At 37.4% G+C, this 27,500-nt stretch overlaps 2 protein-coding genes across 2 annotated transcripts in view; both read left to right on the top strand.

Annotated features, from left to right (window-relative positions):
* LOC135114274 (late histone H1-like) overlaps positions 1-647 on the top strand; it is a 769-nt gene extending 122 nt beyond the window's left edge. Inside the window, exon 1 of the mRNA XM_064030148.1 lies at positions 1-647. This exon is cut by the window's left edge and continues 122 nt beyond it. Within this exon, the coding sequence (XP_063886218.1) occupies positions 1-501 (501 nt within the window). The 3' untranslated portion in view covers positions 502-647.
* Positions 648-885: 238 nt separating this feature from the next.
* LOC135114273 (RNA 3'-terminal phosphate cyclase-like) lies at positions 886-24,553 on the top strand. Its single transcript, XM_064030147.1, has 10 exons — positions 886-1,043; positions 1,433-1,550; positions 3,590-3,716; positions 3,922-4,045; positions 5,858-5,916; positions 7,069-7,213; positions 15,201-15,328; positions 17,587-17,740; positions 22,614-22,718; positions 23,694-24,553. Exons 1-10 carry the CDS (start codon positions 996-998, stop codon positions 23,781-23,783), a joined length of 1,098 nt encoding a protein of 365 aa, XP_063886217.1. The 5' UTR covers positions 886-995; the 3' UTR covers positions 23,784-24,553.
* Positions 24,554-27,500: the final 2,947 nt, after the last annotated feature.

Here is a 27,500-nt window from a genome sequence, read left to right as displayed (position 1 = left end):
AAGAAGGCTGGAGCTAAGAAGACAGCCTCTCATCCCAAGTATTCTGCCATGATCGCCACTGCAATCACGGCACTGAAGGAACGCGGAGGTTCGTCGCGCCAGGCAATCCTGAAGTACATTGTCGCCAACAACAGCGTTGACGAGAAGTCTGCTGCTACTCAACTGAAGCTTGCCCTGAAGAGAGGAGTTGCTGCTGGCACCCTTAAACAAGTCAAGGGTGCCGGTGCCTCTGGCTCCTTCCGCATCAGCAAACCCGAGGAGCCCAAAGCTGCCGTCAAGAAGCCTGCGAAAAAAGCTGCTGCCAAGAAGCCTGCTGCTAAGAAGACTGTAAAGAAGCCCGCAGCTAAGAAGTCTCCCAAGAAGCCTGCAGCCAAGAAAGCCGCGAAAAAGCCAGCAGCTAAGAAGTCTCCCAAGAAGCCTGCTGCTAAGAAGGCAGCGAAGAAACCAGCAGCCAAGAAAGCCGCGAAAAAGCCTGCAGCAAAGAAAGCCGCGAAGAAGTAGTGTGTGTGTACGTGTTACAGACTGTTCACCTTTGGGTGAATTTATTTGACTCCGTAGGAGTAAAGTATAGATATAATGGTACCTGATGTCCTCCTGAGGATGAGATCTCTTGTATATGAAAGTTTATTAAATGTTTTTATATATAATACTCTTTCTTACACCATTGAAAATTCAAAGTAATGTTGATGGGTCTTACTGATGCTGCACAGGTAAGGAGTTTCAGGTTGAGCTGGGCAAGGGAAATCTCTTGAATAGATGTAAGGAAATTCCTGGGAATTAGGCGAGGTTGACGGCTGTGCTGCTGTACGCCTCGTAAGTGATGCAACTTCAACAATTAAGTCTCATGATAGTAGTTTGTATCAATGAGTAATGTGTAACCTGAAGTGCGTGAATGGAAATTCAAATTAGCCGCCGCTGTACTGGTCCACGCCTCTGGTTACTGCCAGACGAGCCTGCGTGACTGGCACCAGTAACATCCGTGAAGACTTGGTGAAATGGCGACTCTGGCTCCTATAATTATCGACGGGAGTTACTTGGAAGGAGTGAGTAGTTTTGCCAGTGACTGCTTTGTCGCAGTTCACCGGCCATTTTCCTGGGTTTTAAGTGAAGGAATATACTCGCCATTAGAGCTCAATTGTAAGATCTGTGGTCTATGTTCATCTGGATTTTTTTTTTTTTTTCCTTTCCCCGTGACGGGCAACATGCTGTGATAAATTGTGCTGGGAATTAAAGATAAACAAAATCCTACGGAAGATTATATTCATCCGTTCCATGATATGCCCCTGTGCTGTCAACATTTTTCTTGTCCCATTCCTGATTTTTTATTTTATTCATTTATTTATTTTTTTCTGAAGCAATATTCGTTTATGCTGGATATGAAAACAGTTTGCATTATTTTCCTTCTTATTTAAATTGTGTAAATTTCCTCTAGGGTGGTCAGATACTGCGTATGGGGCTGGCTCTTAGTGCTGTGCAAGCTCTCCCAATTTCTGTCACAAAAGTGCGTGCCGGAAGAAGTACTCCAGGTCTCCGTCCCCAGCATTTAACAGGTACGAATTTATACTTTTGCTTTACGAAATTAAGCGAATGTTTAAATTTTCAAGTTTATCAATCGATCAATATGCTAGGGTTTTACAAGGTAGCAGCTAACAGCCCCAGAACAGCTTTGAAGCAGCATGCTTGTGACCACAGCATTCTTAAATAACAGGAATTCATGCCATAGTTATAATAGCAACAACTGCTGCTCACTGCTCAGTGTCTGGTTGGATAAATTTAGTATACTAGTAATGCTATCCTCATTCACCATGGTGATGGTTTGGCACTACAAAATTCATTGTTTTGCTTGTGTTTATTCAGTTATTACAAGCTTTTTGCCTGAAGTAAAATTCAGCAGATGTGTTCATCTGCATGAATTTTTGTGGGCTGGCACTGGACATGTCACACTTAAATTCCTACCTCCTAACTATAGTTTCCTTTAGCATTGCTAGACAAGAAGGTTCGACCTTTACCTTAAACGGAGATAATTTAGGCAAATGGCTTTGTAGGGCCATGTATAAAATGTGAAATATCAACCTTCCTGGCAGGGATGGATTTTGCTGTGGGCTAGAATACTGTAAAAGAGAAGTTTATGGATTATGCTATTGAAATGAACGCCCTAGTCTTCCCACCAATTCGTTCACTCAGCAGGCAAGGGACTTCTCACATATTTGCAGGACTCAGAGTGTGTGTGTCAGGGAGGACTTTGCCTGGGTAGTTGGGAACAGCTGTGACTGAATCACCCAGTCACTCAAGTGGGGAGGACAGTCACACAGAACAGGGAGAGGAAAATGTGCCTTTCTGTATGTACATATATTACACAACAACATACAAGTCACTTTGCAATAGTTATGACACAAAGGAAGGCACAGGGGCAACCAAGCACTCACACCATCAACAGTCAGTCAGTCACACACATGAATCCTACTTGCAAGTGCTCAACTCGCTTTCCCTTTCTCTCACTCACATTTCTTGTTGCATCGCAGTCTTAGTACTCTCTCTGTCCCTCAGTGCCACAGAGTGCCTCAAACCTTGTCTCCCATGTCATCATCTTAGCCAGGCAATACCTAACTACACCTTTTCTAGCTTGCAAGATATAACTGTGAGTCATACTGATTATTAATACTGCTAATGGTATTTGCTATTTACTCTATATGCACACTCACAGAACTGAAATTAGATGGTATCGTTAAACAATTAGTATTCCATGGTTGGCTAACCCTCACACACACACACACACACACACACAGACACACATGGACACTTTCATGATTCCAGGGGCTTTGAGGTCAACTGATAGGCTTATGTCAGCACTTTCTATTAGCCCAATAGATAACAGTTGTGTTTAAAGTGGTATGGTTCAGGTTAATACAGTTTCTTTTTGTAAATATCCAGTAGAGGCGCAATGACAATATATTTTATCAGAATATCTGAATAATACTTAGCTATTTTAATTAACTATGTATATATTTCTCTATTATCATGAATTAAGTTTTGAATGGTAATTTGATTGAGGAGATAGATGTTTGCTTCATGTTGCTGTTAGTGAAAGAGTAAGTGTGAAGTTGATCCCTTAAATTATTGAAGCAAGAAAGGTATAGGCAGGAATCATCAAAATTTAGTTGTAGACTGCTTGGAATGGCTGTATGTTTGCATGAAGGTGTAGTGGTTCTGACAGCATGGTATGGGGCTGAAACATGGAATATAATATCAAAAGAGAAGAGAAGATTGAATTGAATGGAGATGAGGTGCCTGTGAGATACGTCAAGATAGTGCACAAATGGATAAATTGAGAAATGAGGATGTGTGAAGGATTGATGTTCAGAAAGAATCAGCTAATCAAGCAGTGCAGTGATGGCTTAGGCATGTAGAAGAAGAGAGCTTTGCGAAGACAAATGGTTTGGATCAGATTTGAAAAGAAAATAAACACCATGAATAGGATGGATGGATGGATAATGTGAAGAGAGTGTTGCATGGAAGACCAAGGAAGAATATGATTATAATTTTCCTTGGTACTGAGTCATTACATGAACATAGATTACAAAATTTGCAGGTCTCCAATTGGTGCGTGATGCTTCCAAGGGAAGACTAGAAGGTGGACAGATTGGCTCATGTGAAATTACCTTCTACCCAGGAACCATTGCTGGAGGAGGGTATCTTGCTGACACACAAACTGCTGGGTGAGTTGTGTTGCTCTCATGAGATCATATTCATCCTCTGTGTGCAAGCAAGTAAAATAGAGTAGGTCATTAAAAGTTTTGAAACTGTGGGACTTGGAGAAAATTTTTATAATATTCATTATTAAAATCTAAAGAAAATGTATGTCACTATAATTAGTGTGAGTTTTGATTGTTGAGAATTGTAAAGCATAACATTTTATTTCAGGAGTGTTACACTGCTTATTCAGGCAGTTCTACCTTGCACACTCTTTGCTAATTCTCCATCATATTATAAGCTTCGGGGTGGCACAAATGCAGAGTTTGCCCCTCAGATTGACTACACAATACAGGTTAGTTGATAATTTGTATCAATTACATTGTCTTAGTTAATACCAGTGCCCCTATTTCTTTCATTAAGTTAACCCCTAAAGGACAGGGACATTCCTCATAGATACCCTTCCCAGCCAGGCTAGTTTTGACAATTCAGCAAAAATAGGTAATTTTCCATCACCATTTTCTCAACTCTACCTTGACCAATTGCTTAAAACATAATAGCATCACACTTATCAATCGTTCCTCTTCAATCTCTCACAAACGCAAACTCTCAGGATGATGTGATGTCTCAGTAGTGAAGTGATGAAATGAAGTAACTTTCAGTGCTTTCTCATCCTGCTTTTTGAATGGTTGTGTGCCATGTGGCTGCCTGGCTGGGGCCCCAGCTGTGGGGTTTCCAAGCCTCCTTTTATCTGCTTCCCTCACCAGTATCTCTCAGTCACTCACTCACATAAATGCTTAAATCTATCATTTTGTAAACATACTAAAGGAAATAGTAATGTTGTCTGTCACTTATAATATGCAAGAAAAAAATTGTAATCATCATGACTGGGAAGATGTACATGAGCGAAACACAGTCTACTAGTCTTTTATTTTTTCTCTAGTAAAACCACTTTTGAGACTTGAGAGAGTAACTTCTAACTCTCTCTCAATAGTATTTTCACTAAGAGATTGTTTTGGAGCAAATTTGTCCTTACGTGGAGTGGAAATCATTGGCTTTTCTTTGTCCGAAGAATCATAAGAAGAGGAATGACTATTTTCCTCAGTAGCCATCACTATGGTTCATAGGCCACTGAGGCTCAGAGGGAGACATTGTTGTGAGGGAAGGATGTTCGCAGGCCCAAAAATTCACATGGAAATTTGAAATCAATCCCAGAAAATGCAGGTCAACTATAGATGCCACCTGCCCTCTACATTGCATCAATTATAGATGCCACTCGTCCTTTAGTAGTTAAGAAGCATTGGTAAGGAGGGAAGAAATATTGTTTTGACATTGACCAAATTTTTTGGATGTGTGATATTGTAATCTGTTTCCACATTACACACATTTATTTATTCATTTTTTTATTTTTTCATAGAAGGATGTAAAGGCTGAGGATTGTGGTTAGATACAATTTCAGTAAAATGTTTTCTTTAATGTCATTGAGATGTTATAAATGAATTGCATTTTTCATTCTTCCTACCAAACTCAACTTGTGACTTAGTGTACATGAATGTAAGGACATGTGTGTGAGTTATCACCACAGAGTCCTGTGGTGTGATGGGTAGCATGGCTGCCTGGCAAGAGGAAGCTCCTGGATTTAATCTCCAGGTGGTGCCTCCTTTTTCAGTGAGGCACCTTTGCTCCAACAGAGTGCAGTGAGTAGAATTGGCAGGATGCAGTCCCTCAGTCAGCATGTTTGAGGCACCCTTAATGTGAAGATGTTCGAGTCCTTATCAGTGATTGCCATGGTGTAATTGGTAGCAGTGTGAGTCATTACCAGAGGGTTATTATTGATGTGCTACTGCTTTCCAGATAGCTGTGTGCTACCCATTATACCATAGTATCCTCTGGTTACAACTTACATTGCTACCCATTACATTACAGTACCCTCTGGTGATGATTCACACAGAACCTCATCAGTCTGGTAATCAGTTAAAACCCAGGTATCTTATAACCACAAAGTAGCCATTGCCTTAATTAAAGGAAGTATGCTGGAATGATTGTGGTCATAGCAAGGCCAGATAACAAAAAGTTATGCCATAGTTATATTAGCTGCAGAGAAAGATTGTGTTAAACTGCTGAACCTGTTTTTATTTTTTATTTATTTATTTTTTTCCCCCTCCAGGTTTTCAGGAAAATCATCTACTCATTTGGTGTGGATTTCACAGTCTTTCTTAACAAAAGGTAAATATATAATTGATTTTAATTTGTATATTGTAAGTGCATGAAAATGATGTGGTCTCATTGGTCCTTTGGGGGATTGGGGGACTTTGTAGGAAGTAGCCTGAATCTGCTGTGATTTCAGGATTGGAGTAGGTGTAGGGTAGGGAACATTCTCATTATGAAGGTGCTAAGGTAAACCAGTGCATGCTATTGGGCCTTGCTATGGATGCATGTGACCAACTGTGCTATGCCTGAGCTCCTGGGATGTAGTACAGTGGTCCATGAAAATATCCCTTTCCATTGGGGGCCATTGGGGATAAAAGTGAAAGTGTGTGTGTGTGTGTGTGTGTGTGTGTGTGTGTGTGTGTGTGTGTGTGTGTGTGTGTGTGTGTGTGCTTGGTGCTTTGTCTAGGCCATCCCATGTGAGATTGCTCCTCTAGAACATAGAGATGTAATTTTTATTAATTTTTTTATGATCATATGTAAAATGTGAAGAGTATTATTGTTTAAACATTGGCTCTTGACTTGCATGTTGTAAACAGCAATGTTTTGTCACAAATGTAGAAAAGATTAGGTTAGATAATAACAGTTTCTTGGTAACAAGGCTACAGACTCTTTATATTGAAATTTTCTCTATGCACTACCCTCTAGAATTGTAGTTATGTATGATATATGTGAACTGAGTTTAAATGTTGTATAGTTCAGTAGCTTCATCCAGTGTTTTATCAGAACTACAATGGGGTTGTTTGTTTGTATATCTGATTGGATTAGATGCCATGAATTGTTGAGTGTCATAGTGTAGCAAGAATAAAACACTTCTGCTGTTGGATAACCTTTATGCTAAGATGATCACCAAGGCTCAGATTATTTTTGGTCAGTCTTGACAGTCTGTCACTACATTATACTCGTAATTTGAGTTCTATGATTTAGCAGTTCTACATCTGCTTTCCACTTAACTTGCAAGATCCTTTCCTGCTTATATTTGCATATTGCCACAATTAATGCAGAGGACATTCACATGGTAGATCACATGAAGAGAACTATACCAAAAATAAATAGATGAAGATAAATAAATTTTTATATTGTACAGCTGTACTTATGAAGACACATTCATGTTCCTGTAGCAGCCACTTACGAATGGCAGATGTTATACATTATTCATTATTTTTACAGGGGTTTCTTTCCAAAGGGACAAGGGGAAGTGACCTTGGAAGTAAAACCAGTAATGAAGGCATTGAAAGCTGCTGATATCACAGACTTTGGTGAAGTGGTGTCAGTTCATGGCATTGCTTATGTAGCAGGAGTTCTTCCTATCAAGGTAAATTTGATTACTGACTTTTGAAGATTAAAAATACTGTAAATCTCTAATATGATCAGCTACTTAGCTATTTAAGTAAGCGATAACACCTCTATCATATAGTGTTAACTGCTAATTAGAAATGAAATGAGCATAATCTAAACTATGTACTGTGTGTTGATGATGTGATGAGCATTGATTTTGGAGGGATTTTGTGATAGATTGCTGTTTCCTTATTGATTTACAGGAATCTTTTGTCATATAACATAACATATTGTAACTATGTTATTCTGGGGAATTAGGCACCATCTTTCAGAAACTAATTTCACTGTAAACAATTATGAGACACCAGTTGGAATCCTTAAGATCTCTTTCTGGAACTGTTATTTTCTGCAACATACTTTGTGAATCACTATTATATTGGCTAAAAACTGATCCACAGTAGGGGTGGTGCTGTGTTGCATGGTGCACAGCATTCCCTAAATGACCATAAATGGAATTAGAGTGGAGTGATGCACCACAGCACAGGAAACCCTGGCAAGATGCATTTTGGGGTGGTAACATGTGCCATTGCCAGTTAAATTCTGATTGCAGGTGGGGGTAGGTACTCACTCACACTACACCTTCCAGTCACTTTGTGTCAGAAAATAACAACACTGAATGGACTTCCTCTTTCATTGTGCCTGGATATTCATGTCTTCCACCAAGGCTTCTTCTATTTTTTATTTTTTATTTATTTACTTATTTATTTATTTATTTATTTTATTTTATTTTATTTTATTTCTTATTTATTTATTTATTTATTTATTTATTTATTTATTTATTTTATTTATTTTTATTTATTTATTTTTTTCTCCAACTTTGTGGAAGCACCTCCCACAATGCTCCACAAAAGAGCTTCATTGGCAGTGGCAGCATCCATGAATAACCTTATTGCAGCAGTTCAGATTGACACTGAGCAAGCAGAGTAGCATGGGGTCATGCTGCATTGTGTGGATGCACACAGCACACCCCCACAACCTCCTCATTTTTCTGCATCATGCAGTGCTTCAAGTGTGGACAGGGATTCATGAACCAAAAAAACTAGAAACCACTTACTTAGCTGATGAACAGATTGAAATATGAGCTGAGAAGATGTAATTTTGTAATCCAGCAGTAGCAATAGGTTAGCGATTCTGTCCTTTTCTATGTATTTACTTAGTTGTATTTATCAAGTGCTATCCTCTTATTCTCTCTCTCTCTCTCTCTCTCTCTCTCTCTCTCTCTCTCTCTCTCTCTCTCTCTCTCTCTCTCTCTCTCTCTCTCTCTCTCTCTCTCTCTCTCTCTCTCTCTCTCTCTCTCTCTCTCTCTATATATATATATATATATATATATATATATATATATATATATATATATATATATATGTTTTTTGCTTGGCTTTGAATTCATTAATACATGTTGACAATCAATGCTTCAGCATCCTTGGTTCTAGGTCCATCCTGAATTATGCATTTTTCCCAGTTAACTGAGGTTTACCTCCTGACACCTCTAATATATTTTGTGATGTGTCTAAAAAGGCTTGAATAGTGTGCCTGTTGTGCCAAAGGATGTTTTCAAATAAAATCACACAGTTAATGCATTAAATGTAAGTTAAACACAAATATCATGCAACAGAAAACAAACTTGGCAAACTTGTTAAAGTATTCTGCTACTCTTTTCTTGTTTGCTGATGGTTTTTAAATACAAACCTTATATACTGAAATGCCATGGCACTTCTGGAATCTCTGCAATCATCTCTCAATATGCTTACAGTGATGTTCTAAACCAAACTCTATAAAACACCTTAACTTGTTCCATCATCATTGTGCCAGATGTGTCGATACCATCACTCCTTCGCTGTCAAAGCCACTGCATCATTACTGCATTATCTGTACTCTTTTGATCTTGAAATGTATTTTGTATGCACATCTATTTCTTGGAATCACTGTAAGCAAAGAACTGCTTCAATTTTTTCCACCTTCTTTATATCATACACAGCTGGTGATCCTATGCTTCACTCAGGAGAAGAACAGAAACATCACAGTTCAGCTTTTCCAACACTTCCACTTTTCCTTTATTGTTATTATGTTATGTTTGCATTTTGTGCCATGATTTCCACATCCTTCTTCTTTTGAGGTCATAGCTAGAATGAATTAAGGCTCACAAGTAAAAAAAAATAAGAGGAAAATTTTTCTTCTCAATGCGAGTTACACACACACACACACAAACACACACACCAAGAGATGTGGTTTGTAGGGTCTGAGTAATTGAGTGTGGTCCTGTAGATGAGAAAACAGTGTTGTAGTTTTCAGGGTTCCAGCCAATTGGGCCCAAGTTTGAAAACAAAGATGGCCAACTTATTATCAGACTCCAGTAGAAATAAAATGAACTTTGATGGATTTAGTGAAAATGACCAATATGAAAGTGAGATAGGATGTCTGAAAGTGAGACTAAGGAAAGTGAAAACAACAATAAAAGAAGATGGAAGTAGTGTTGTGAGTGGTAAAAACCCTTCAGGACAAACTGGAGAAGAGCCTTGGAAAAGATGGTAAAATATTCAAACTGAAAACTGAACTAGAGGAAATGAGAGTGAGAGAACAGCACATTATTAAGAAAAATTAAGAAGTACAAAACAATATAGGGAAATTGATGAAAGAAAATAAAGATTTGAAAGCAGAGCCAGTGAAGGGTGAGAAGAGGGTGAGAGAAGGAGTCATGGATGAAATGAAAAGCTGGAAAAAATAATAAAGCAAATGTTGACTTTAAGGAAATAATTGAAAAGCAACTGAAAGAAAAATGAAAATGTACAAAAAAGAAGTGGCGAAGGCACTAAAAACAATGAATATCTGATAAGAGATGCAGCAGATAAAAAGAAAAGTTATAGTTTATGGAATGAGGGAGAAAAACATCACATGCAAGCTGGAAAGAGATAAAGAAGAAACAAAAACAATAAAGAATTTGTTGAAGAAACTAAATGATGAAGATGACACTAAATTTGAAGAAGTGGAGGAAGTTCAACTGGAACCTTATCTGGAAGGCAAAACAAGATCCATGAAAATAATACTAAAATCACAACAAGCAGCAGAAGAGATTCTAGAAAGAACATCCAAACTAAAAGAAGATTGCAAAGATATTATACATTAAGAAAAACAGAAATGAAGAATAATGGGAAAAAAATTCAAGAAATGCATGAAGAGGTTAAGGAGAAAAATTAATAAAGAACAGAAGAAGAAAAGATTAATTTTTTTGGAGAGTTTCAGAAGACAGTGTGAAGAAATGGTACAAATAGGAAAAGGAATGAATGAAAATAAAATATATAAAAATAGTCAAAATGAAGGAATGAATGTAATGTATACCAACATAGACAGCCTGTTACACAAAACATTGGAATTACAAGACTATTTGAAAGAAAAGAATCTGAAGGTGGTGTATTTAATGGAAAGAAAGCTAAAAGAAGAAAATCAGATTGTCATTAACAAAAACTACAATATGTGGATTGGTAAAGGAGGAGGAGGTGTAATGATAATGACAAAAAATGAGGTGAACACAAAAATTGTGGAGTATGGGGAAGGAAAAGCAGAAATAATGAGTGTTAACTTGGAAGATGATAATGGAAAAATACTGATGATAATAACAACCTGTGTATCACCCAAAACAAATTCTTGGAGCAAGGAAGACTATGAAGAAATAATAGAAAATACCATCCAGTGTTTGAGTAAATTAATCAAAAGTAATAAAAAAGTACTATTGGTTGGTGACTTCAATTGCAAGGAATTAAACTGAGAAATGTTCGAAGCAGGAGGAAATGAGACTGCATGGGGAGAAAGATTTCTGAAGCTGACAATGGAAAACACAATAATGCAACAGGAGACTGAAAATACAAGATATAGGGGAGATGACGAACCAGCAAGACGACGTAATATTAACGAAAGGAATCGACCTAACTAAAGAATTAAGATACCTGTGCTGCATGGGAAAAAGTGACCATATAATGATAGAAATAGAGACTGATAATGATGTCAGTAAAGAGGATGAATCATACAAAGAAAACGAGAAATTATGGGAAAGTGAATATAGATGATCTTAAGAGATTCTATGAGAAAATGGAGAAAGCTGAGAAGAGAAATGATGAGCAAGATAAGTATGACATTTTTATGGAACTATATGAGACAGAAGTGAATAAATATTTTCTACAATACAAACTTAAAGAAAAAGGAAAACAAGTGTGATTCAACACAAGATGTGCAAGAGCAAAGAAATAAGAGATGAAGCATGGATAAGAATGAAAAGAAATTGAAACCAAAAAAAATAAAGAAGACTTTAAAATAGCAAGAAATGAATATGTCAAAATAAGGAGACAGGATGAGAAAGAATATGAAAATATATAGTTGAAAAGTGCAAAGATGAACCAAAACTGTTCTACATATTCATGAATGGAAAAATCAAACTAGAAAGAACTAAAGAAAACTGGAGAGGTTGATGGATGGAAGTAAAACATATGAAGACCCAAAAGACTGAGTGAATTACTAAACAAAAAGTTTCAGCAAGTTTTCACAGAAGAATCTGAATTTAAAGAACCACAAGATGAGAAAACAAAAAAGCAAATGTGGGAAATTAATCATAGAAGTTTATAAAATGATGGAGGAACTGGAAGAGAGAAAAGCAGCAGGACCATATGGAGTATCAGGTTTCATTTGAAAAAAGTGCAGGAAACAGTTAATTGAACCAGTAGATGACATAATAAAGTGCTCATTATCAACTGGAAAAGTACCCAAGGAATGGAAGAGAGCAGACATAGTGCCAATTTATAAAAGTGGAAAAAAAGAAGAATCACTAAACTATAGACCAGTATCAAGGACCAACATAATATGTAAGATTTGTGAAAAAGTTATAAAGAAGCAGTGGACAAAATTTCTAGAAAAAAACATGATATATCAGAAAAACAGTATGGCTTCAGACAAAGGTGATCATGTATAACAAATTTGATGAGCTTCTATTCAATAGTGACTTATATAACACAGGAGAGGGATGGATGGGTAGAGTGTGTGTATTTAGATTTAAAAAGAGCTTTTGACAAAATTCCTCACAACAGGCTACTATGGAAGCTAGAAAATGTATGAGGATTAAATGGAAAAATAATAAACTGGATGGAAAGCTATCTAAAGGGAAGATAAATGGGAATGGTAGTAAAAGATGTAAAATCAAAATGGAGAAAAGTAGATAGTGGAGTACCACAAGGATCAGTGCTTGCACCAATACTTTTCTTGATCTACATAAATGATATGCCTGAAGGAGTAAAGAGTTACACAAGTTTGTTTGCAGACAATGCAAAATTACAAAGACATATAAGAAACAACAAAGGCTGTGAAATTCTACAAGAGGATTTGAATAAAATCTAGGACTGGAGTAAGAAGTGGTAGATGGAATTTAAAGTGAAAAAATGTAGTAATGGAAATGGGAAAAAAAGTGAAAAGGGATCCAAATTGGTATATAAAATGGGAAATGAAGAAATAGTAAAAGTACAAGAAGAGAAAGATTTGTGAGTGACACACACAGAATAGTCAATAGTCAGAGAAGCATGTAGAAAAGATATTCAGAGATACATATAAAATGGTGAGAAATATTGGAACAGCATTTCACTACATGGATAAAGATATGATGAGAAAGATAATTACCACTATGATTAGGCCAAAGCTGGAATATGCTGAATCAGTGTGGTCTCCCCACAAGAGAAAATGTGAAAGAATAGAAAGGATACAAATAATGGCAACAGAGATGGTTCCAGAACTGGAAGAATTAACATAGGAAGATAGGTTAAAGGACATGAATCTGCCAACATTGGAACAAAGAAGAGAAAGGGAATGTTTAATACTGATAAATAAAATGGAATGGAATGGAAAAGATTAATAATGAGAAACTACTGCTAAGAGAAGAAGAAAATGCCAAATTCACACAAGGATACAGCAAAAAAACTAAGAAAAGGAAGATGCTTAAGTAACATAAAGAAAAAGTTTCCCTACAGAGAATATAGAAGTTTGGAGCAAGCTAAGTGAGGAGGTAGTATTGGCAATGAGAGTGCACAACTTTAAGGAAAAGCTGGACAAGTGTAGATATGGAGACGGGATCACACGAGTGTAGCTCAGGCCCTGTAAATTACAAATAGGTAAATACACACATACACACCACACACCACACACACACACACACACACACACACACACACACACACACACACACACACACACACACACACACACACACACACACACACACACACACACACACACACACACACTGCTGAGCCTCTTGAATGGATTGGCATTGCACTGTGGAATTGCTCTCAGATTTACTTGCTCCTTTTTTTATTTTAACATATTCGACAGACAGAGCAACAGTAATTTGCCAGGGTTACTCTATACGGATGCTGATAATAGATAAATTCTATGAATATGAAATTTAGTCGTAGGACTTTTATACTCGCACATAAAGTATATTTTAGTGGTCTGTTATCTCTCATTACTCTTGTTTTCTTGCTCCATTTTTATTGTAACATACTCCATAAATAACAGAGTGATAGTGGTTTGCTAAGATAACTCCATACAGATGTTGATAATATGTGAAATATGCAAAATACATGGTAGACGTTTAGATGTCCTCTTCTCATTAAAGTGTGCATGCACAAAGGTGTCTTCCAGGAGCAATTTTGCCACAGGGGAGAAACTCGCACAACAGTGGTGCCATATTGGAATTACAGTGCTGTCTTTAGCTGCATATATGTTTAAAAGATAGAGAATATAGCCAACTGAAAATGTCAGATTAAGCAAGATTCTAGATAAAAAATGCTGGAGTACAAATGGTCAACCTTTAGTTCTTGCATGGATTACTTCTGCATCAAGGCTATTTCAGACTGGTATTGTTGTCTGAAAAGCTGAATTTCTTGATTTTTTTTTTCTTTTTTTTTTTTAACACATGTATCTCATGCATCTCATTCAAATAGATAATCTCTGTCCATTTTTTTTTTATTTTCTTCATCTCTCTATTCATATACCAGGATGGCAGTTCCACACAGGGTGTGCCAGACAAAGCACACACACTCATCCATACATTATTCACACTCTTAGTCCCTTCATAGCTCCCTGTATTGCAATTATGTTACCCCTATCTTATTTTCTTTAAAGTAGATGAAAGACCTGGTGCCTCCCAATCATTTGTCCAATGTAATGTTCTTTCTTCCTCTTCCTCTACTAAACTTTCAAGTTAATTTCCACCATTTCCACTCATACTACTCTTCTAGACGGTGGAATCAAAAGCTTTTCGTCTCATCAACTCCTCTCCTCTAACTGACTGTCTTCAGCCTCTCTCTCACTGCCGCAATGTTGCATCTCTAGCTGTCTTCTACCGCTATTTTCATGCTAACTGCTCTTCTGATCTTGCTAACTGCATGCCTCCCCTCCTCCCGTGGCCTCGCTGCACAAGACTTTCTTCTTTCTCTCACTCCTATTCTGTCCACCTCTCTAACACAAGAGTTAACCAGTACTCTCAATCATTTATCCCTTTCTCTGGTAAACTCTGGAACTCCCTGCCTGCTTCTGTATTTCCACCTTCCTATGACTTGAATTCCTTCAAGAGGGAGGTTTCAAGACACTTATTCATCAGTTTTTGACCACTGCTTTGCCTTTTATGGGACTGGCATTTCAGTGGGCATTTTTTTTTATTGGGTTTTTGTTGCCTTTGGCCAGTGTCCTTTCTACATTCAGCAGTCTTTCAAAATACTCTCTCCATCTTTCTCTCGCCTCCTTACCTACTACCTTGATTTTTCCACCTTCATTCTTTTCATACTTTACTTCTTGTATATCTTTTTTTTTTTTTTTTTTTATCTTAGGTACAAAAAAAAAAACGAAATTATATCTAAGCTTCACCCCGAGCTGACAGGTAAGGTATATGAAAGAATTAATATAAGATTTATTGACAATAATTCCACTTTCAGGTTGCTCACAAGATGGCAAATGCAGCTGTAGATCTGTTACACCAAAGACTACCTCAAAACATTGATATAAGGATTAACAGAGTAAAAGATGACCAAGAGAGAGCCTTTGGGAATGGTTCAGGGATTGTGTAAGTAATTTCACCCTCTCTTAGGCACAGATACTTTTAAGGTAATGAATATTGGGCTACAAGATTATGCTACAAGTTTTCTTAAAGGTAGATGATAAAGTCTAAACAGTTATGTTAAAATAGCAGTGTTGATTGATTGATTAGCTGCCAATATATTTAAATACATGAGAATTTGCTATATACATTGGAATCTTGGTTACCAAACACCTCCCTTTTCGAACAAATTGGCTTTTGAACAAAATTTTGAACTCATAATTGCTTCAGTTGCTGTACCATTTGGTTCTTGAACAAAGTTACTTGATTTCAAATGCTAAAAGAAAGCAAAAGCTGTCGCTCATTACTAATTTATAGTTTCTATGAATATTTCCTTTGTTTTTATATATCTGGAGGAGAGACACAGTGGGTAAGACAGTAATTCAACCTTTGAAACAAGTTAAATGTGATCCCATTGAAGAGCCTCAACATAAACAAACAGTTTTCGGTGCTTAGGAGTAATCCCATGCCACCTGTGGTTCTCTCAATGACCCACAGTGCCATTACTATTGCACAATTTCCAGTAGCTTTTCTCAGCAGCAAGATGTCTAAGTGTTATGATCACTTTCATTTTGGCAGTAAGTTGCTCCTGTCTGTGTCTCTCTGTAAGGCTTCCCTCACTAGATCAATGACAAAGAGAATACCTGCATGGTCTAAACAGTATCTTCTGATGAGTTTTATGTCATTTAGCTCATTCAGTACATCCTTTCTGGATAAATAATTTCTGAGCTGGAGATGTTGTGGAGCAGCCATCATGGCAGTAGGAGCATTTGTCACATGCCACAAAGACAGGGTGGACAGGTGTCTGGGAATGGATTAAGGGACCTTCCGCTTTTTTTTTTTTTTTAATCGAAAATAAAAAAGGTACGTGGGTCATTATATTTTCACTTATAGATGATTATTACACGATGTTGCTGTAGCAGTTACAAGCAAATCGAACCATAAATAACTGCATGAAAAATAAAAAATCAATTTTTTTAAAAGAATATTTTCCCTATAAACTTTGTCACCAGAGGGCAGATTTCAATTTTGCCAGTACATATATGAAGTATGTGGTATAACAAAAGTTTTGACCTCATAGAATTTTTATTTTTTTATTTTGATGGCCATTATGATTTTTTTTTTTTCGTTTTTTTTTTTTTTTTTTTTTTTTTTTTTTTTTTATAAAATTACAGTGCGGCACAAAAAATAAATTTTTCCAAATTCTATGAGATGGAAATGTAGCAGCTTCATTGTATTTCAAAATGGTACCTAAAAATTGAAAATCTGTTGAGAAATGTGGGAGAAGATGTGATTTGAATGGTAAAAAGTGAAAACTGAGAAAAAGGCAAAAAACCCCAGAGGTGTCATTTTCACCTCTATGACCCTTTACATTTATTTGGGTTGGATATTTCGTGTTCATACACCACCATGTACATCATATATGTTTTTTAGACATGTTTAAAATATTCTGTAAGACTCATATGGCACCTGGTCCCCCCTACAATGACAGTAGATATTACTCGCTCGAAGGCGAGGGTGCCGAAATGCGCCACATTCTTCATTGTCTTCATGTGGTAGGTGATTTTCGATATTTTTCAGATTTTTCGGTACCATGGTCGGCGGACGGTCCCTTAAACCATTTTACATTGATTCCTGTGGAGAAAATAGTTTCAGTTTCTGAGCATTTCAGATTTTGAACAGCTTGCAGGAATGAATTATGTTCGAAAGTCGAGGTTCCACTGTATTTGAGGATGTTAAACTATGTGTGAATCAAATTCCCTGCATCTGTAAATTTAGCACCTGCAAAAAGGAGATTACATTCTATGTGATTGGTTGATTCGTAAATTCATATTTTTTTGCAAAATACAAAGAAACACAAGTTTTTTACTTTCATTTGAATCATGTGCTTAATTCTTGATGTTAGCAACATTTCAGCATGAAGATTTACCTTGTGTCTTTTATTTATTTATTCATTTACTTACTTATTTATTTAATTTTGTATTATCTTGTTTAGAGCTTTTTTTTTTTTATTGATGTCAATAATTACCATTTTATGTTAACAATATTGAAGAACACAGTTTATGAGAGCAGTATATATATTTCAGTTTCATGCTTTGAAAGATGATGGAAGATCATAAAAATATCATACTTTTTTCATTCAAAAAGTTAACCATGGAATATTTTATAATTTATGAGCAAAAGCTAGTCTGATGGATTTCCAAGATTTGTGTCCTTTTCCTCAGTTTATGGGCTAAAACCAGCACTGGTTGTATTCTTGGAGGATCTGCTCTTGGCAAGAGAGGGAGGGAGGCAGAAGAGGATGGATGCACAGCAGCTTCAGAAATCATAAGCTGTGTGGAAAATCGATTGTGTCTGGACAGTTATGCACAAGACCAGGTATGTTGCATAATTTTCTGAAGTAGGGTAATAATTTCTCATCTCATGTTATAGTACAAATAAGTTTTTAATGTAAAGATATAAGTGAGAAAATGTTATCAGAAACAAGGAGGGAGGTCCCATTATATGAACATCTGTTATATGAGAAACTGATGAAATGAGTGCAAAAATCAGATGATATGAGTTTCAGTCTGAGTCAAGTAAAAATTACAAAGTTTAAAGTGCATGGTTTCCTGCACCCTTCCACTAACACATCTGGGCTGTATGGTGATGTACAATGATTCAGATGTGCAGAGACAAGTTTGCGAGTGCTGGAAGAGAACCACACACCCTTCCCTTGTCCCCAAACCTACCTTTCATTCTCCTGCCAGTCCTCTTTTAAATTGAACTCAGTGTCTCTCAGACTCCCGCTCTTACGGCCTTACTATTTGTTATTATACTTGTACTCTGTCATCACTTTGCTTGCAAGTATATTTTCAATACAATGTAAGTATAGTATATAGTGTTTTATGTGACTGATTGGTGCTTGGATGTGTTACAGTATTACTGCTGGTGTGTTCTTTCATTCATTGTCTTTGATTTTTTTTTTTTTTTTTTTTTTTTTATGTAGGAAGGACACTGGCCAAGGGCAACAAAAATCCAATAAAAAAAAATGCCCACTGAAATGCCAGTCCCACAAAAGGGTCAAAGCAGTGGTCAAAAATTGATGAATAAGTGTCTTGAAACCTCCCTCTTGAAGGAATTCAAGTCATAGGAAGGTGGAAATACAGAAGCAGGCAGGGAGTTCCAAAGTTTACCAGAGAAAGGGATGAATGATTGAGAATACTGGTTAACTCTTGCATTAGAGAGGTGGACAGAATAGGGGTGAGAGAAAGAAGAAAGTCTTGTGCAGCGAGGCCACGGAAGGAGGGGAGGCTTGCAGTTAGCAAGATCAGAAGAGCAGCTAGCATGAAAATAGCGGTAGAAGACAGCTTGATATGCAACATTGCGGCGGTGAGAGAGAGGCTGAAGACAGTCAGTTAGAGGAGAGGAGTTGATGAGACGAAAAGCTTTTGATTCCACCCTGTCTAGAAGAGCAGTATGAGTGGAACCCCCCCAGACATGTGAAGCATACTCCATACATGGATGGATAAGGCCCTTGTACAGAGTTAGCAGCTGGGGGCGTGAGAAAAACTGGCGGAGACGTCTCAGAATGCCTAACTCCATAGAAGCTGTTTTAGCTAGAGATGAGATGTGAAGTTTCCAGATTCAGATTATAAGTAAAGGACAGACTGAGGATGTTCAGTGTAGAAGAGGGGGACAGTTGAGTGTCATTGAAGAAGAGGGGACAGTTGTCTGGAAGGTTGTGTCGAGTTGATAGATGGAGGAATTGAGTTTTTGAGGCATTGAACAATACCAAGTTTGCTCTGCCCCAATCAGAAATTTTAGAAAGATCAGAAGTCAAGCGTTCTGTGGCTTCCCTGCATGATATGTTTACCTCCTGAAGGGTTGGACGTCTATGAAAAGACGTGGAAAAGTGCAGGGTGGTATCATCAGCGTTGGAGTGGATAGGACAAGAAGTTTGGTTTAGAAGATCATTAATGAATAATAAGAAGAGAGTGGGTGACAGGACAGAACCCTGAGGAACACCACTGTTAATAGATTTAGGAGAAGAACAGTGACCGTCTACCACAGCAGCAATAGAACGGTCAGAAAGGAAACTTGAGATGAAGTTACAGAGAGAAGGATAGAAACCGTAGGAGGGTAGTTTGGAAATCAAAGCTTTGTGCCAGACTCTATCAAAAGCTTTTGATATGTCCAAGGCAACAGCAAAAGTTTCACCAAAATCTCTAAAAGAGGATGACCAAGACTCAGTAAGGAAAGCCAGAAGATCACCAGTAGAGTGGCCTTGACGGAACCCATACTGGCGATCAGATAGAAGGTTGTGAAGTGATAGATGTTTAAGAATCTTCCTGTTGAGGATAGATTAAAAAACTTTAGATAGGCAGGAAATTAAAGCAATAGGACGGTAGTTTGAGGGATTAGAACGGTCACCCTTTTTAGGAACAGGATGAATGTAGGCAAACTTCCAGCAAGAAGGAAAGGTAGATGTTGACAGACAGAGCTGAAAGAGTTTGACTAGGCAAGGTGCAAGCACGGAGGCACAGTTTCGGAGAACAATAGGAGGGACCCCATCAGGTCCATAAGCCTTCCGAGGGTTTAGGCCAGCAAGGGCATGGAAAACATCATTGCGAAGAATTTTAATACGTGGCATAAAGTAGTCAGAGGGTGGAGGAGAGGGAGGAACAAGCCCAGAATCGTCAAAGGTTTGAATGAAGAGTTCAGCTTTAGAAATAGATGTGATAGCAGTGGTGCCATCTGGTTGAAATAGAGGAGGGAAAGAAGAAGAAGCAAAGTTATTGGAGATATTTTTGGCTAGATGCCAGAAATCATGAGGGGAGTTAGATCTTGAAAGGTTTTGACATTTTCTGTTAATGAAGGAGTTCTTGGCTAGTCGGAGAACAGACTTGGCATGGTTCCGGGCAGAAATATAAAGTGCATGAGATTCTGGTGATGGAAGGCTTAAGTACCTTTTGTGGGCCACCTCTCTATCATGTATAGCACGAGAACAAGCTGTGTTAAACCAAGGTTTAGAAGGTTTAGGACGAGAAAAAGAGTGAGGAATGTACGCCTCCATGCCAGACACTATCACCTCTGTTACGTGCTCAGCACACAAAGACGGGTTTCTGACACAGAAGCAGTAGTCATTCCAAGGAAAATCAGCAAAATACCTGCTCAGGTCCCCCCAACTAGCAGAGGCAAAATGCCAGAGGCACCCTCGCTTAGGGGGATCCTGAGGAGGGATTGGAGTGATAGGACAAGATAAAGATATGAGATTGTGATCGGAGGAGCCCAACGGAGAAGAAAGGGTGACAGCATAAGCAGAAGGATTAGAGGTCAGGAAAAGGTCAAGAATGTTGGGCGTATCTCCAAGACAGTCAGGAATACGAGTAGGGTGGTGCACCAATTGCTCTAGGTCGTGGAGGATAGCAAAGTTGTAGGCTAGTTCACCAGGATGGTCAGTGAAGGGAGAGGAAAGCCAAAGCTGGTGGTGAACATTGAAGTGTCCAAGAATGGAGATCTCTGCAAAAGGGAAGAGGGTCAGAATGTGCTCTACTTTGGAAGTTAAGTAGTCAAAGAATTTCTTATAATCAGAGGAGTTAGGTGAGAGGTATACAGCACAGATAAATTTAGTATTAGAGTGACTCTGTAGTCGTAGCCAGATGGTGGAAAACTCGGAAGATTCAAGAGCATGGGCACGAAAGCAGGTTAAGTCATTGCGCACATAAACGCAGCATCCAGCTTTGGATCAAAAATGAGGATAGAGAAAGTAGGAGGGAACAGAAAACAGGCTACTGTCAGTTGCCTCAGACACCTGAGTTTCAGTGAGGAAAAGAAGATGAGGTTTAGAAGAGGAGAGGTGGTGTTCTACAGATTGAAAATTAGATCTTAGACAGCGAATGTTGCAGAAGTTAATGAATAAAAAGTTGAGGGGGGTGTCAAGACACTTAGGGTCGTTGACAGAAAGGCAGTCCGACCTGGGGACATTTATGGTCCCCTCCCCAGATGGGGGCTCCGAGGCTGGTGTAGGAGTCGCCATGATGATTTTAAAATTTTTGAGTGAAGGATGTGTGTGTTATTAGGTGCTTGTAGTTTTGTGTGGAGGAAGAGAGTTGTCTTTAGAGGGCAGGCTGTGACTACCCCCTTGTGTTGTGAGACACAAAGGGAAACATTCAGTGAGGTCACAGCTGGGTTTAATGATAAGTTCACAGCAGCCCCTGAACAGTGCACAGTGCTTTAGACCTCACTGGGAGTAATTATCGTTTTGGCAGGTGTCTACTGCCTCCTCCTATGATGTGGTGTTGTGTGTGAGACTGACCACATGGTGTATAGATTGTGCCTTATTTTGCATCTCAAGTGCTATTTATGCCTCCTAAGTGGCCAGTGAGTTCTGATGTGAGTCCTAGCAGAAAGGCTAAGTGAGCTAGAGTGCCAATAACACTCACAAAGAAGGTAGAAATTGTTAAGAGGTCCAAGAGTGGTGAGTAAGTTACCCTCCCTGACACATTAACTATGCATTGGTGAGTGTTATGCACATTTTATAAGTTTAATTGTTATGAAATAATGTTCTTTGTATGCTGTTTTCTCTTTTGTGTTGCTTTAGTGACAGTTCTGTTCCACAGACACATTTGTTGCATTTGGTATCGTACATTTTAGCTTGAAGACTTACCTTTGACAAGGGTCACAGAACCTAAATCCTTTTTTCTCATTAGTTATGTGTTTGTTATAGGAGAATTCACTATACGAGGAATTTAAATGGAACCTAACTGCTTGTATCATTGGGACCTCCCTGTATATTCATGGAATCAGTGAAAATAGCAGCTCCATGACATTGCTTAACTTACCCTATATTTCATTGTTTTTTATGCTCATTTTCTTCTTGGAATCTTTGCTCACATGCATGATGTGATTAGTTGTGCCAGCTTTTCATTTCAAATTTATAAATTGTTGAGGTATAAAGAAGCTGTTGGTGTTAAGTATTTAAAGAAATAAGTCACATTATACATGTGTTTAATATCTGAGAAATGAATGGTGCAAGAAATATATTTTTTATGATATTTATAGTAGGTTTACATTTTTTACTTTATGAGTATTGGTTTGAAAAATTCAAAGTGATCAGTTACAGCCATTTTCTATTCTCTGGAAGATGAATAGTGTTGCCTTGTTTGTTGAGATAAGCTCAAGCTGTTTCCATTTAGTCAGAGTTGGAACTCCATTCCTCTTGCCTGTAAGCTGACCTTGATAGCCACTCTAACTATTGTTCTTTTTCTAGGTAATAATTTATATGGCACTAGCTGAAGGCAAATCCAGGATACGCACAGGACCTCTTACAAACCATACACGAACTGCCATCTGGGTGGCAGAGATGATGACAAAGGTATGTAACTTTTCTTACTTAGTAATGCACCAATGAATGTGGGACATAGCATTACAAGCCTGCAGAAGGACAATCAGGTTACAAAAATACCATAAAATATCCTGACGTAGATCAGTTTATTATGATACTTTTGTTTTAGAATTTAATTCAGGAATGCCGTTAGCAGAAGATCCTCCTCATGGTCCTGTTCACACACCACATTGTTGTATTTCCCAGTCCTCTCACTTTATCCTCTCTTTGTAATACTTGAGCACTCTTCATTAATTTTGCAGGGGCTGTTTGTTATCTTGCATATCTCTGTCTTACTCATATGACTTTTCCAATGTCTTAGCTGTCCATCCACTTGTATCTCAGATGTTTCATCCTCTCCACGGATATCCCTCAAGGGAGTAGCTACTTGAAAGTTACTATCTTTCCTCATTCTGGCATTCCTTTATTTTATTATCAAGGTCTCACAAGTTGACTCCTTCCAGTACACAAGCATTCTTCATCTATTTTACAGGTGGTTGCCCCCTCATCTTTCAGTCTCACTAATGTACACTCCCTACCAAAGCTCATTCACTTTTACCATGTGCATAATTTGCTTTAGTGTACCACATTTTATCCATAACTTTTTTCCTAGTACTGTTTCACTCATGCCAAAATCCTTATACACATGCACATTCTTTTCTTCATTGTATCTGACAGCCCACATGGTCTTTTCATTAACTTATTTTAAGTGCACATATTTCTGCTGTATTTTATGCCCATATTTTTTTTGCAAATATTCCATTGTCTGTCATATACATATATACATATGTATTCTTCCCATGAATAATTCTCTTAAGTGTCCCTGTGACCTGCCTGTCTTTTATTGCTCTTTCTTTCTTTGTTTCCTCCTTGTCTATATATTTATTTACACAGACTTGATCTGTGTTTACATTGTATTTACTTATTTATTTATTTATTATTATTTATTTTTTTTTTTCATTACAGGCAGAATTTAAGATAATTCAGGAAGAAGGCACTGACTGCATTATTGTAGAATGTGAAGGAATAGGCTTCACTCGTGCAAGGCGCAACTGATGCTCAGTATTATGTAAAACTGTATTCCTAAATTAAATAGACAACTCTCTTTATATTCTAGTCTTGATTTCTTTGATGAATATCAAGTGATTTTGTTGTATTCATAACAATAGATAAATGTAATTAAATAATAATGTGTGTGTGTGTGTGTGTGTGTGTGTGTGTGTGTGTGTGTGTGTGTGTGTGTGTGTGTGTGTGTGTGTGTGTGTGTGTGTGTGTGTGTGTGTGACTGACTGACACACATGCAATGGAAATTAGTTAAGATATGACCTCTTCATCTGTGCAAGCTCTGTTCTGCAAACTGAAGGGAATATATTTGCTCAGATCTTTGCAGGAAAATATGGAATTAAATTCAGTCATGGGGAATGTGTTTGTGTGTGCTCTTGGCTATTTTCTTTGGCCTGTATGATGCCAATAGACAATTTTTGCAATGTAATTCAAGTGGTTTGTTCAGTTACCTACAGTTTTAATTAATTTAATTGCAAGTTTAAAGAAAAATATGGAACCATAATGAAGAGATAAATTTGGTTGTATTCAAATACTGTGCATGTGTGTGAGACAGACCCAGGTATGCATGAATTTTAAACAATTTTGGAGGCTCCCTTCCCACCAGAGGTTGACGGGACTAAGAGAGCAAATGATAAGTGTATGAGTGTGTGGTGCCTTTTCTGGACTATCCCATGTAGGATTACCTGCTTGTAATATAGATAGATAGAAATGGTTAAAATAGATGTCATAATTCTGGAGAAGTATAATTCATTTAAATTTTGGATTATGTTTCAAGCACATATGAAAAAGGCTGATATTGTACTTAATGATGAAAAAATGTTTTAGTTTGGTGCATCTCATGGTATCACAAAATGATGACGAGTAATGCGTGTGGCTGAACCATCCCACTCTTCTGGTTGCACATCATGACTGGTAAGGATGATGTAGGTAATTACGATTAATAAACCTGAGTTTCATTTTCTAAAGCTAATAATAAGGAAAAGCATCCAGTCTGATATTCTTAGCCTAGAGTTAAATAATGAGAGAATACTTCCAGATATATGAAATTACATTTTTTTTTTTTCAAATATCTAAAAGCAAATTAGCTGTGTCATCACTGTTCTCTACTGGCTTATTTAAAATGATACAAGGCTATCATATAAGACATCATTTTATGCATAAATTTTCTTAAAAATTCTTCCATGTAAGGATTTTAGGAATGCTGAAATAAATTTTCCTGTATAGATGTAATAATATGAGCAGCTACATCAAAGAACACCATACACTAATTACTATTTTGAAATAAAGTTCAATAAACAGTCAGAAAGGTGAATTTCTCAAGTAATGAATCTTTCAAGCCAACCAAATATGCACATCCATAGAGGGAATCTATGGTTAGCATATCTGATGAATATATGGTTGTACTGACTTGGGCCTTGAATAATACAACAAACTGAATTATGTGTTATAATGATTTGAAATTTCCCTTAATGAAAGGAAGAAAAAAGAAAACTGAGGCGATAATGATGCAATTCAGCTCAGAAATGGGTAGAATGTGTTTATGTTTGCAAGTATACATTTTAATTATTCTTAGTCTAATGCACATATGCAAATTATTATTCTCATGCCTGTTACTAATCCCTTAAGTCATGTGAAGGTACTCTGGTTTAGCTTGTCTGATAGCATCTGAGAGCTATGAAAACTAACATGTGTATTGAAAGAAAGTGCCTGTGATGTTACTTTTTAAGGAAGCTGCACCAAAGGAACATGAGTGTCATAGATCTTGGATGAGTAGTGTACATATGTGGAAGATGACGATAAGTATACATATTACTCTTGGTTGTGGAGAATGAATTTTTCATACTGTATCTAATAAATGATACATTATAGAATGCCATATGTAAATGTTTGTGAACTCTATAGGCTGTGATTCTTGACATATAATGATGTTTAACTGTAAAAATTGTGGCCTTGTCTTCCCATATTAGCCAAGATGATATTTCTCTCTCTCTCTCTCTCTCTCTCTCTCTCTCTCTCTCTCTCTCTCTCTCTCTCTCTCTCTCTCTCTCTCTCTCTCTCTCTCTCTCTCTCTCTCTCTCTCTCTCTCTCTCTCTCTCTCTCTCTCTCTCTCTCTCTCTCTTGTATTCCTTAATAAAATTTAGAATGTTTTTTCTTAAAGTAACTCTCATATGCTTGCCATTGTTTCTTATTGTTTTCCGTACCATTTCCTATATATATCTCATAAGAAAAGATTACCTATATACAGTTGTAGCTGCATATTGTGAACATTTCCTGCCACATGTAATGATTAAAGATTTCTTTCTTGTTCACAAATAGTCCGTATTTCTCTCCAACTATCCCAGTAATATATTTTCTGGTGACATTACAGTAGTATTACTCTCTCTCTCTCTCTCTCTCTCTCTCTCTCTCTCTCTCTCTCTCTCTCTCTCTCTCTCTCTCTCTCTCTCTCTCTCTCTCTCTCTCTCTCTCTCTCTCTCTCTCTGTAAATAATGTAATTCCATCTCGTAATTCCATTTTAGGTCTTTTCTTTAACTCGCCTCCATCTCCAAGATATTTATAACAATTATTTGTATTTTCAATCATCTAGATCCATTCCGCAAAATTGGCTTGTATTCAAAGTGTATTCAAAAGTGGATTCAGAATGTGTGTGTGTGGGTGTGTGTTACACAGATAACTTTAAATAAGACTATTAATATGCTTTTTATTTTTAAGAGAGAATGAAGCCTATCCAAATACAGGCCCTGGAATTGATGGCTAGTCTTTGGGTAGGAAAATAGGTGCCAAGATTAAAGGAGAAGTGACCAGTCTACACTTATTACCCCACAATCTGTCTTCTGTTGTGGTAGTCTATAGAGGTTTATAATGGATGCTGTGGAGATGCAGCAGTGAGGCAGTTTTAACCCAATTGCTGATTGCTGCCCCCTCAGATATCAGTAATATACTGGCAGAGCCAGTGGTGACAGCAATACTGAACATCAAGATAAATTAATATTTTCCTTAGAATACACTGTGCAGGTGAGTGTTTCAACATTTTTCTTGAAATTTCTTGTTGAGTAATTTTCAAGATCAAGTAATCAGTCAATCATTGTAATGTACAAGCATATAGGGATGACGTCTAAGACCATAATAAGGTCAAGATAAGAAGGGCGGATGCTATGAGAGAGCATTATCACTTAAGGCAATCGGCATAAATTTTGATTTGTATTTCTATATATAGTAGTACTTAGTACTGCTGTATAACTAATACATATTTCCCTCAGTGGGTTTGCCCCCTAGAATCGTAAAATTTCTCCCCATTGGGAAATATTAGTCTAAACGTTTAGTGAACAATATCGGCAGGGCTCATTCTATCAGCCATCAGTGTTCATTCCAAGTTCCACCTCAAACCATTGATTTCATGTATGCATGCACCTCACTCTAACTCATTAGCTTATGCTACCATTTTTAGGGGGTTGTAATTAATTTTCTCTCTCTCTCTCTCTCTCTCTCTCTCTCTCTCTCTCTCTCTCTCTCTCTCTCTCTCTCTCTCTCTCTCTGATTTCTAGGGAATTTTTGAAGAATCATTAATGGTCTAACAAGGATTCTGTATTATCAATTAAAACAATCTATATGACTGTAGGAAATTGCCCTTATGAGAGAACAATTAGAAATATGGATCCCGGAGTGGCAATGGTAACAAGACTAGAAGCCACGCTAGTTAAGTTATCC

Source organism: Scylla paramamosain, chromosome 27, assembly GCF_035594125.1.
Source record: "Scylla paramamosain isolate STU-SP2022 chromosome 27, ASM3559412v1, whole genome shotgun sequence".
Taxonomy (NCBI): domain Eukaryota; kingdom Metazoa; phylum Arthropoda; class Malacostraca; order Decapoda; family Portunidae; genus Scylla; species Scylla paramamosain.
Note: the sequence above shows the minus strand (reverse complement) of the source record. Positions and strands in the feature narration are given on the sequence as shown.

What these genes read in the sequence shown, in the direction of transcription:
- LOC135114273 (XM_064030147.1), top strand. Translation starts at nt 996, where the DNA reads ATGGCGACTCTGGCTCCTATAATTATCGACGGGAGTTACTTGGAAGGA. An exon ending in ACAGTCTTTCTTAACAAAAG is followed by an intron (nt 5,917 to 7,068) that starts GTAAATATATAA and finishes TTATTTTTACAG; the next exon opens with GGGTTTCTTTCCAAAGGGAC. An exon ending in TGGCAGAGATGATGACAAAG is followed by an intron (nt 22,719 to 23,693) that starts GTATGTAACTTT and finishes TTTTCATTACAG; the next exon opens with GCAGAATTTAAGATAATTCA.